At 34.4% G+C, this 13,035-nt stretch overlaps 1 protein-coding gene across 10 annotated transcripts in view; it reads left to right on the top strand.

Moving 5' to 3' along the window:
• The window catches only part of TANC2 (tetratricopeptide repeat, ankyrin repeat and coiled-coil containing 2), a 203,582-nt gene that overhangs the window by 33,276 nt on the left and 157,271 nt on the right, over positions 1-13,035 (top strand). For all 10 annotated transcript variants that reach the window (XM_081162722.1, XM_081162731.1, XM_081162730.1 and 7 more), the window contains exon 3: positions 12,662-12,733. In XM_081162722.1, the coding sequence (XP_081018848.1) occupies positions 12,662-12,733 (72 nt within the window). The remainder of the gene's footprint in view (positions 1-12,661; positions 12,734-13,035) is intronic.

Here is a 13,035-nt window from a genome sequence, read left to right as displayed (position 1 = left end):
ACATTACTGGAGCATTCTCTGGTGAGATGGCAAGTAAGTAGAATGAACACGAGTTGGCACTTATATTTTATTGATGACTATAATGCAGTGTGAGTTCGCATTGCACATAGTCATGATTTAAATGATTACCTCTTTTATGAAAGCAAAATGTTTGTAAGAACGGCCATGTTGTAGACAGTGAGTATAAAATAGGGAAAGTAGGACAAGTAAAATTTCTCTGTCCTTGGTTTCTTGAGCAGTGCTCAGGTTTACTCAAGGCACTATCATTTTAGAAGTGCAGTATAAGAAACAATTGAACATCAAGTATAGAAAAAACATGGAGGTTTAGTTTCCCACCCCCTCCTGGAAAGCACTTTACTTATGTACTCATATATTTGGGGTTTCAGTGGCAGCATGTTACTGGAGAGCTGTCCAGTAGAGACAAGATATGTTTACTTAAGCCACACCCAACAGATTCAGCTTTTTTATGCATTCAGGCACTTTTAAAATCCTGTGCTGATTTGTAACCGTCATATGTGGGATGCTTTTGAGTTGTAAAAAGAAAAATACTAGATTCACAGGTTCTAGATTAATATGTTTTTTAAAATCTGAGTTCTATATTAATAGTACAGAACAATGATATTTAAGTTATGCAGCATTAGCTCTGAAATATATATATTTGTATGGTTCCAGTACAAGTATACTGCAGGTATTTTGATCATATAGGTAACAGTGCTGCTGGCATACTATTTTTTGTTTAGTATTATAGGTGTTAAATTGGGGTATGACATTTAAAGTTCAGATTTTCTTGTTTGAGAAAATATTTGTCCAGGCATTTAAAATGCTTCACTGAATTTTTCTGTGCTTAAAAAAAAATTTGCAAAAGATTAAACCTGAGTTTAAAATCTATTTATAATGTTTTATTCTGTACTACTGACATGCTGTATGTGATAAGAATGAACAACTGTATGGCTGTTTGCCACTATGTTGGGTTACCTCACCCACTTTACTGTAGATAGAAATAGTAAGAATCAACATTAGTAGTCTGCAAATTGCTTATACTCTGTATTTTCAAAAACTCTTTCTTTTAGACAGAGTAAATCCACTCTATCTTCTCCCACAAGAGAAAAAAATGATCCTCTCTTGTGTACTATTTTCCTTTGCTTTTATTGAATAACACAGAAGAATCATTATGGGATTTTTATGCCAGATTTAGTGACCATAGATTGCTAACTATAGATTGAAATATGCTATATTATTAGAATGTTTTATGTATCTAAAATGTTATATAACTCTGATGGAATGTTGCAGATGAAACAAAGACATCTGATTGGTTCCTCAAAGACACAGCAGCCTTGAAATCCATTCTAACCAGAGGCTTCTACAAGCAGCCTGGATGGTTAGTTGGCATTACAGTAAAAACACAAAAATGCCTTGGAGACGGGAGGGGTTTGGAAGAGAAAATTAAGTTGTTACAACACTTCAGCAATCCTCATCTTTGAGCACTTTATTTTCTTGCAAGTTATCTTTTCCCCTTTAGCCTTTTTTTTTCCTTTGCTTATTGTTACTTCAAGAGAGTGTTATATTCTCTTAAGTTAACAAGCTTTCTAAATAGTATTATTAAATGAACTGCAAGGGAACCCTAAAAGGAGTTTTATGTTAAGTGATAGAATGGGTTAATGAATAATATAATTTCAGAAGTTATTAATTATGGATGAGTTGGACTTGTTGGGGAGGGGGAGGATGCGATGGAAAAGAGTTCTGAAGAACAGGACACTAATCAGAACTCTTCGGCTCTATCCCTCCTCATCATATTAAAATTGCATTAGATAACGTGTTATCTAAGACTTCAGTGATGCTTGGTAAGGGCACATTGCTACTGACATTCAAACAGCAGCCTATTGCAAGTCAGAACAGGTGGAGAATTGTTTGCTGTCTGCCAGCTATTAGAAACACTCTTGAGATGTAAGAAGAGTATATGCTAGCTTTTATTTATTTATCATACTTAGCTAGATAGTCTGCTGGAATATAGTTGTAAATTACAGTATCCAACCCTTTTATCATTTTACAGAAAATATTTAAAATACACTTGTAGTTCATTCTATTAAAATTTGAAAATTCTTATATTTAAACAGTAATAGGTCAACCTCATTTACAGGATCTGGGGGAGGGAAAAATTACTGTGAGCAGAAATGAGCATTTAAATTAAGAAAATAAATTATATTGAAAGGAAGTAGAGAAGCATCAAAATAAAGCATATTTAAAGAGTAATATATAATGTACAGATATAGTCAGATAAAACCCAACTATATCTTTAGATTCCATTTCTATGCTTATTTTCTAAATTATTCGATATGCTAATAGAGTCAGGCTCAAGGCAGCTGGCTGCTAGTGTTACAAGCTGAAAACAAAATGGCTGGCAAGGATTAGTACTGTAAATTTGCGATAGAGCTGGATACAATTAAGATATCTTTTGTTGAAGGAGAGTATTACAGAGTAAGTTGATGAGAGAATGATTGTTGTATGAGATACTTTTGACAATAAATATTTATTAAAGAAAATGATAATCTATTACTGCATAAAATCAAGAGATTTTATGCTGTAGAGTAATTATTTTTCAACTGAGCAGTAAAAAAAACTCTCTTGTTAATATTCATTTAACCATTATTGTCTTTGTAATTCTAAGATCCAGGTAGTTTCTAAGGGTATTATTTTTGAATCTTTCAGATTAACAGTGTGGTTAAGAGTAAAAGAAATAAAAATGAATACATTCTTAGAATAGGGGGGGGAAATTTAGAGAGAAGGTTTTGGGAATTTATGACTTTTAGATTAGCATTAGATTTATGTATGAATGATTCTTTTAGGTTATAATCTTTTAGAAGGATAGAAGAAATAGAATAGTGGGAAATTTAGAGATAAGAATGAAAATGTAGTTTAGAAAATGACAAATCCATAGATTTGTATATTAGTAAAGGTTTTTCTCTGTATAACCATAAACCTTTTCCATGGATTTTTATCAATTGTTGAAAGATTAAATGACGTTAAAATTGTTGATAGGCTCAGACAGATTGAGAAATATCTCAGGAATTGTTAATTACTTAGGTTGGAGATAGCACATTAGCTCACATGTCCATCACAGTGTAATGGCTGTGTCCTGCAAGAGGGCAGACAACGTAAAATTTTTATCTCTACTTCTCCAGCACATAGTATGATGCCCCAGCACTTAGTGGTTACCTAATAACTGATGAATGAATAATAATAGCAAACACTTTGTGCGTGTACAAAGACACACACATACATAAATACATACGTAATTATACTCATTTAATTTTCACAACTTTATGGAATAAATGTATTTATCTATTTAGTAGATAAAGAAACAGGGACAGAGGGAAAAAAAAGTTAAACGACTTGTCCAAAGTCATACAGTAAATGTTGGAGCCAGGATTTGTACTTGTGTGGTCCCGAACTTTTTCATCATCTCTTCCTCCAGTAACTGAATATTAAGATGGTGTAGTATTCAGCAGTACTGTTAGCCCTCCGGAGCACACATCGTGCATATAATCTGGCAGAAACTGCAGAGCAGAGAAAACCTTTCTGCTACATCTCTTCCCAAATTGCTTTAACTGACATTTTGTTTTCTAAAATCCTTTTCCTATCACTTAGCTATAGCTGATGGTCCATTATCATCCGCTAATGTAGCTGTCAGTTCTAAGAGCTATTTAAAAGCCCATAGCAAGTGTATTCAGGAAACAGTTGGAAAACACATGAAGCTTTTCATGCTCCCCAAAATGGCTGCCACGTCTAATGAGGCATCAAGTCCAGTTCATTAAAACTTCTCAGTATTTCCTAACTTTGTCTTCTCTTTTTCTTTTCCATTCTCACTTCCTTATTTTAGGATTTCTTCTTTTGTCGCTTAAATTACTATGTCTTCGGTCTCAGTGCTTTTAGTCCATTCTGTATTTTGCTATAAGAATGAATTTTCATAAATGTAAATCCCCATAACTTTCAGAATAAAATATGGCATATTTTTTCACTAATTCTCATTGCTATAATATCTTAACACAGATGCACACAGACATAGGTAATACAGACTCATACAGACAGATTTAGAATTTGGTAAAAAAACAATTGATGTTTGAATCTGCTTTATCAGAGACGAAAATTTTCAATATAAATGTATCCAGGAACAGTTTTGAGTTTAATATTGGGTATGTTTTAAAATTTATTAAGTGGTATCATTATCTCTGTATCATTCTGCATCTTGCTTATTTTGCTCTTGCTGTTTGTGGACTTGGTTTATTTCTTTTATATATTGTACAGTATTCAATTTTATGAGTGCTTTTCTTTTATCCTTATTCTCCTAATAGAAATTTGAGTTTATTTCAATGTTTGTTTTGTGTTATTATAAAAAATGCTGCACTGAATATCCTTACATACATATAGGAGTTTTTCTAGGGTCTGTATCTAGAAGTGGAATTTCCAGGATATAGGTTATTTGCCTTTTCACTTTCACTAGATAATTTCTTTCCTGTGTTACTGTACAAATTTACACACTTCTAAGAAGTGTTTGAGAGTTCCTGTCTTGCTATATCCTTGCCAACATTCATATGGTCAGACTTCATCATTTCCCCCATATTATGCTGATTTAATTTCCAGTGAGGCAGAATATCCTTTCGTGTGTTTATTGGCCTTTTAGATTTCCTCTTTTGTTACTAGCCTCCTCATATCCCATATGCTTTGTTTCTCTTGGATTATTTATCTTTTTCTTACTGGTTTGTGGTAGTCTTTCTATGTTCTAGACAGGGTTCAGCAAACTATAGTCCATGGGTCAGATCCCACTCGTCACATATTTTTGTGTAGCCTGTGAACTATGGGTAGTTTTTGCATTTATTTTAAATGATTCAGAAAAAAGATAAAGAAGAAAAAATTTCACAACAATGAAAATTATATGAAATTCAAGTTTGTGTCCATAAGTAAAGTTTTATTGGAATAAAGCCACACTCATTTAGTTACCTATTGTCTGTGGCTGCTTTTGCACTACAGTGGTAGAGTTGAGTAGTTGCAACAGAGAACATAGGATCTGCAAAGCCTAAAATTATAATTTTTTTGCATAAGTTAGTAGACCCTGCTCTAGATTGATCCTTAGTCTGTGACATTTCTTGCAGATATCTTCTCTCATCTCTGTCCTGTCTTAAAAGTTTGCTTTTGGTTATAAGACTGAAACTCTAAACTCCTGCCGAATGAAGTTTAAAATTTTAATTTATTCATATTTATTATTCTTGCCCTATGTTGTTTCACAAATCTTTCTTGAGAGATTGCAAATATAGTTTGTATTTTCCTAAAATGGTTAAAGTTTTATTCTTTCAAATTTTTGTACATTTTGATTTTTCTTTTTTCACTTTTTTTGTAATGGGATAATGGTGTGAAAAGGGGGTCTAATAATTTTTCTCATATGGAGAAAGGCAGTTTTCCTAACTTGTTTTTGAATAGCCTTTCCTTTCTTCGGTGTTTAATACTACTACTTTCTCACATACGAAGTTTCTTTATTTACATGCGAGTCTGTTTTCTGTGTTCTTTGATTAAATATTTTTATATTCTACTTGATCTTAATGATTCCTATTATTCAACCACTTAGTCATTGTTGTATTCAAGTTTCCTAGTTCCTTAGGAGAAAAATACAAAATGGTACTAATCTAGTAAGAATCTTACTAATGATAAGTTTTTGAATTTTGTATACCAAGGTCATGTTGTTAGCTTTAATAGCATTTTTTCCTTAAAATATTTTGATCTTGAACTTTTATTTTCATTACCATCATTATCACAACCACATAATACAGTAAAGATTAGGTGATTACAAGAGCATGTTATTATGCTAAGTACTTTAAAAAAACATATTTATATATAAATATAAACCAGTAACAAAGTATTATTTAGGCCTATAGAATACAAGTATAATTTATTTGAAAAAAATTTAAGGCATATTTAGATAATATGACTTTTTGGCTTTTCGTTACTTTTGTTTTTAATTGAGTGTCTTTACATTTAAACATACTTATCAGTCAAAATAGAAAGATGCCATGCCTTTTCTTGGGGGTAAAGTGGTGAAGGGGAGATTTAATTTTAGTCTCTTAGTAGCATTTATTTTATCTTGTCAGGGAGTAAGAAGAATGAATATAAGGATTTATTTTATTGTGGACTATGTAACATAAAATAAAAGATCTCTATTACTAGTGCTTTTGGAACTTATCCACATATATGAAGGCAGGTGTTTTGGGTGAAAACCATTTTATCCTAACTCTCCAGATATATAATAGTTGTTTCTCAGGTTTCTGTTCTAGACACCCTGAAGGTAGAGGTCAACAACTGAAAGAAAGCCAGTATTAGGAAAACAAAGGGAAGTCTAATTAGAAATGAGCTGGAAAAGTAGAACCTTTTTAGACCATGTTTCAGATTTTTATATATATTCTGATGGGAGATCATTTAAACATTTTAAACATTAAATGTGATAACTGATAGATTTCCATTTCTAAATAATTAGTTGCTTCGTGGATAAACATTTAGAAGAGAATGCGTAATATAGGAATGGATGCAGGCTGGAGATGGGGACAGGTGGCTGGATTCAAGAGACACTTTGAGGAAGGAAAATCAGTAATATTTGGTGATGAATTCATTGAGGTGGGGAGCTCTGATAGTCTCAGGTTTAAAGGGGTGAGAGGAAGGTTAGAATTTCATTTTCAGATGTTTTGAGTTTGGGGTATATTTGAGACATTCAAGTAGAGATTTCAAAAAGGCAGTTGTTATACATGGACCTTTCCCATTTTCATACAACTAGATGAATAGGGAGCTCGCTAGTATAATAATGAATTTAAAAGTGAAGCATAAATATTTGGGCTGAGAATTGAGAATCATTACAGAACCCTTGTTTGAGAGTGACTTATTTGGTTTTCAGAAAAAAATCAAGGGATTAAATAATTTCACTTCTGGCTATTCATATTTCCCTCCATCTAGTTCTAGATCTAGAATTAATGAAGTGCTAAACAAGGGCTAAGATTAAATCAGACTTTAAATTGAATCTTTGGTTAAAGTGGCATATTATTTTTTCTTCCCAATCCTTCATCTTCTGTTCTCTGTCTTGGTTAATGACGTTATAATCAGTCGAATGAAATTCCCAAATCAATAATTCTGAGGCATCCAGAATTCCCTTCTTTCACTAATGCAGATTAATTCAACACCTATGAAAATTCTTAATGATAAAGAAAGATCACTGAGCTTAATGTGGAGGATGAGGTCGTAGTGCTTTGGAATAATGCTGCTCATGTTTTGTTTATAGTAATAATTTGGGTAAGAAAAGGAAAACAGTGAATTCTTTAAACTATGTCTCAAACCACATCAATACCGCTTATTGTTTTTTTCTTGAATTTGATTTGATTTGATAAATGCATTGATTTTACAGCTGGCCCTTGACAAAATTAAGTCAACAATTTTTTTTTTTTTTTTAGAATACCCACTTCATAACAGACTCCAAGTTGGCACTGAAAATATGATGAAGAAGGCTTTCAAAGGCACATTTTGAACATTTTACAATCCAGAAATAGTTATATAAATAATTAACTATTATACAGTGTGGCAGTACTGTAAAACAGATATGTATAATGTGCTATGGAAGCACAGAAGAGGGAACAATTAATTCTTTCTGGTAGGCATCCAGAAAGTCTTTATAGAGAAGATAGGAAATGATATTTAAGTAGTCTTTTGGTGAAAGGGTGTTGTTCATCATGATGATGATAGATGAAGATTCCAGTTATCATTTAATGTTTACTTAGTGGCAGATGGCATGCTGAATTTTATGTACATTACTACATTTTTTTCTCACCATAACTCCATAGGGTGTTACTATGTCAACTAATAGGTAAGGATACTGAGGTTCAGAGAATTTAATTTTCCTAAGGTCATATAAATAATAATAATTCAAAGATGAAGTCCAACTCAGCTGTGCTAGGTACCCAGCACCATTAATATATGTTGAATACAATTTTATTATATTTTCAACTGGAGGTATTGTCAAGTGCATTTTAGGGAAAGGAAAGCAGTATAAATAAGTTGATAGAGACCTTATAATACATTTCCTCTTTAAATATCATCAAGTAATTTGGTACTGCCTTTGTATAGGGGAATGTATTATTTAGGATTTTATGGTTGCAAGTAACAGAAAATTTGACTCAGAATTGCTTATATTAGGGGTAAGCAAATTTTTCTGAAAAGAGCCAGATAGTAAATATTTAGGGCTTTTCAGGCCCATATAGTCACAACTACTGAACTTTGTCATTGTAGTGCAAAAGCAGCCATACACTGTATATAAAGGAGTGATCATGACCGTGTGCTAATAAAACTTTATTTATGGATGCTGAAATTTAAATTTCATATAATTTTTAGGTGTCATAAAATATTCTTTTAACTTTTTTTTAGTTATTTAAAAATGTAAAATCCATTTTTAGCTCACTGGCTCACCAAAAATAGGTGTCAGGCCAGATTTGGCTTGTGGACTAGTTTACTGACCTCTGGTTTACAAGGACCTTGGTATCTTCCATCTCTCTACCCTAATTTTCTTAATGTTAATTTTATCCTATGGTTTATTTTCTTTGTATTTATAAGATGGCAGCCAGAATATCCAGGATCCCAGTGGGTTGTCTTCCACGTCTAGGGGAGACAAGATCCTTTCCGGAAGTTCTTTCTAATGTCTCTTGAACTTAATCCCATTAGGTTTCACTCCTACTACAAAACAGGAACCATGCTAAATCATCTACATTGACTAAATTTAATGATCAATTCTCAGTCTTAATATAACTTGACCTATCAACATCTGATTTTAAAAAAAAATTTAATTGATTTCAGAGAGAGGAAAGGAGAGGGAGAGAGAGAGAGAAACATCAATGATGAGAGAGTCATTGATCAGCTGCCTCTTGCACGCCCCCATCTGGGGATCGAGCCCTCAACCTGGTCATGTGCCCTGATCGGGAATCGAACTCCGATCACCTGGATTCTAGGTTGCCACTCAACTGCTGAGCCTTGCCCGGCCAGGCCAACATCTGATTTTTTTCATTCCATGAAACCCTTTCTTTTCTTGACTTCGGTACTCTTTAGTTTTGTTCCTGTTCTCTGGCCACTACTTCTTATTGTCTGTTGGTTATTCTCATACCCCCAGTCCCTACATGTTGGATTCAGCCCTAAAGCTTACTCCTCTGACCCCTTCTCTCTCTCTCTCTCTCTCTCTCCCTCCCCCTCCCTCTCCCTCTCCCTCCCTCCCTCCCTCCCTCCCTCCCTCCCTCCCTCCCTCCCTCCCTCCCTCCCTCCCTCCTTCCCTCTCCCTCTCCCTCTCCCTCTCCCCCTCCCTCCTTCTCTCTCCCTCCCTCCTTCCCTCTCCCTCTCCCCCTCCCCTCCCCCTCTCCCTCCCTCCTTCCCTCTCCCTCTCCCCCTCCCCTCCCCCTCTCCCTCCCTCCTTCCCTCCCCCTCTCCCCCTCCCCTCCCCCTTCCTCCCTCCTTCCCTCCCCCCTCCCCCTCCCCTCCCCCTCTCCCTCCCTCCTTCCCCTCCCCCTCCCCCTCCCCCTCCCCCCTCCCTCCCCTTCCTCTCCCCCTCCCCCTCCCCCTCCCGCTTGTCTTTTATCTATACTCTTTTTCCTTGGGATGTCATACAGTTTAAGTGTGACTTACGTACTGATGACATGTGTATGTCCATCTCTGCTTGTATAAGGCACCTCAAACTTAGTATGTCCAAAGCCGAGCTCCAAATACTTTTCTCATCCACAAACCTATTCTCTCAGTCTTTCCTGTCTCAGTAAATTGCAGAACAATCATTTGGGCCCGAAATATTGGCATACCCTTGGCTTGTTTTTTTTTTCTTCTCTTCTGACAACAGATTCTCTCCACTGTACCTTCAGAATATTCCCAGAATATGATCACTTCCACTACTCACTTAGCCCAAGTGTTCATCCTTCTACTGGATTTTCTCAGTAGCCTCTTAATCTGTCTGTCTGCTTTTGCTGTCACCTCCCTTCTGTTCCCCCCACCCCCACCTTAATGGTGTTTTTTTGTTGGTGGTGGTATTATGATAGAGGGCAGTGGACAGTCTTGAAAAGAATGCAGAATTTTGAAACCAGACAGTTTTAATTTTAGGATTGCTACTTACTGGCGATGTGATTTTGGGAAAGTCACTTTACTTCTCCGAATCTGAATCTTACGTTTAAAATTGGCCTAATATTTGTTACATAGAATTGTTATTAGTATTGAATGAGATAATGTTGTAAAGACCTTACTGTCACTGTACCCAGCAGAGAATAGATAATGAACAAATCATGGTTTCTTTTCTCTTTTCTAACCCTAAGCAGGTGAGCTGCTTTTTATCTTTTTCTGGTTATCAGAGTGCTTATGTAGCCAGGGAACATTGTGTGTATGTACCTCTTTATAAGTGGCCCTTGGCTAATAAATAAATCTGGCTTATGTTCCTGGTCTTCCTTTTGCATTTTCTTTAAATTCCATTTATGGTCCTCCAGAACATGTCTGTCCTTGTTGCATTAAGTGCATACAATTCTTGTATACTCTTCATTAAGTATATGCTATTCATATCTGAATAGTAAACCTTTAATATATATGTATTTGTATTCCATTCAGTTTTAATACTTCCCCACTCCTTCAGTTAGGGTCATATATTGAAGTTCCTAAAGGAGGATTGAAGACAACTTCCAAATTTGAACCCAGAAATCTAATCTAATATTTATTCTAGCTGAGAACACTAAAGATGGGGTTGGGCTGCCAAATTCAAAGTCACTTAAGTTGTTTATTTTCCAACTGTAATATTTTGATTCTGAATTGAAAAGAATGAATCATTTAAAGTATCCCCTACTTACAGGGAAAAAAAAAACATTTTTCTTAGAATTGTTTAGGCACTTTCCTATTAGCCTTTCCTTAACTTTAATAATTCCTTCATAGGAAATCATTAAGTACTGAATATTCTCTATATGGTTGGTATTTCTTTACTAGGAATGTTTTAGTGCTTTAATACACCTGAGTTGAAAGCTGTCTATCCTACATGGTAATTCTCCTATCACATTATTCATAAATCTTTGAAATAATGGAATGAGAGATCTATTAACAATGTTTCTCAGTATTAAAGGTATGTTGTTTTATATTATAACACCAAACATGAGTTAAAGACTTACTACAAATATACATGGTGGGGCATAAGTAGGTTTATAGTTCGTATGGAAAATAATACAGTAATTAAGAAATAATACAAGAATAAACTCTGTGCTTCACATACTCACAACTGTAAAGTTGTTCCACCCTGTATTATTTTATATTATTTGCTGGATTTAACTCAGTATTCTGGTAAAAAACAAATGCTCTCTGATGATTATCTCAGCCCTGATTTGATAAGTTCGCACTTGAGTTGGACAGTCAGGTCTTTCCTTTTTTATTTCTGTACCTGTTCAATCAGTGGGTTTTCCTCTCTGGAAAGCTTTCTTAAATTCTGGTTTTTAAATTTGTTCTTTTTCTCACTTTAGTTTTCTTCTTTAAGTACTCTTGTTTTTATCCATATGCTGGATCTTTGCCTATGTCCGACATTTGTCACCTTCTTCCAAATGCTTTTTAATCTCTTCTTTTTATAAGAATTTGTTAAAGATTTTCATTCTTTTACCTTCTGTTTTTAAAATATTTTTTATGTTTATTTGCTCTTGCATTTCTTACAGTTCAGTCTTCATTACTGAAATGATTTTTGTTTTATTTTTTAATTTTGTCTTGTTTTCTGTGTTCTCATTTCTGAGTTTTTCTGATTCTGATTTACTTTGCTCTTTCATATATTATATAATATTCTTATCTCTCATAAAACATGTAATTTTTATTATAGTAAAACATATAGCCCTGGGGATTATTTGACATACATTAGACAGATAAGCAACTGTGATTAATTTAGACATTGCTTTAAATCAGGCTTTTAAACTGGAATTCTGTGAATGAACTTTAGAGTTGATAACATTGCTTCTTTATACAGGGTAGGGCAAAAGTAGGTTTACAGTTGTGAATACATGAAACAGGGTTTATTCTTGTATTATTATTTATTAATTCTTGTATTATTTTCCATATGTACAACTGTTATCCTACTTGTGTCCCACCCTGTATGCAAAGTAGAGTGTATATGGATAACGAAAGAACACCCTTTAAGAGGGGAGAGGAAACTATCCCCACAAAAAAATCTAAGGATAAGACCCTTTGGTTTAGGAAAGGTTCCTTGAGGATAGGAAATATCCTCAAGTATTTTAATGATTGAAATGATAAGAAATGAAAACAAATGATAGATATAAATATAGTAATTTTAAGATACAGGCAGCCCGGCCGGGCGTGGCTCAGTGGTTGAACGTCGACCTAGGATCCAGGCAATTGGAGTTGGATTCCCGATCAGGGCACATGCCCGGGTTGCGGGCTTGATCCCCAGTCGGGGGTGTGCAGGAGGCAGCCGATCAGTGACTCATCATTAATGTTTCTATCTCTCTCCCTCCCTCTCCTTTCCTCTCTCTGAAATCAATAAAGATATATTTTTAAAAAAAGAAAAGATACAGGCAGAATCAGAGAATATATTACATCAGTTTTTTATCTATTTGCTTATGCTTTTTCTACTTTTATGCAGATGGAGGGAGCGAGGAACCACCGGATCGAAGACAGTCAAGTGTTGACTCTCGCCAAAGCCGCTCTGGGCAAGGTAAATTTTCATTGAATTTACTATTAAATTAAAAAGAAAAGATATCAGCTATACCTTCCTAGTACTTAATCTGAGGACTGGGGTTTTCACTGGGTCTAGCATAGGTATTTTAAGGCTTTAAATTTAGGGCTTTAAATGTTACAGTCTTAAAGTTCTATATTCCAATAAATTCAGTTTAAAAAGTTCTGTACGGTATCATTTATTAAAGATAAAAGAAAATGAAAAATAGTCTTATGTCATTTTTAAATGATATTAAGGTTTTAAGTGATTTTGGAGCATTGTGGTGTATGTTTGGATATCAC

Source organism: Miniopterus schreibersii (assembly GCF_964146895.1).
Source record: "Miniopterus schreibersii genome assembly, chromosome: 16".
NCBI classification, from domain to species: domain Eukaryota; kingdom Metazoa; phylum Chordata; class Mammalia; order Chiroptera; family Miniopteridae; genus Miniopterus; species Miniopterus schreibersii.
The sequence above is the reverse complement of the archived record's forward strand: the minus strand, read 5'-3'. Positions and strand labels throughout refer to the sequence as shown.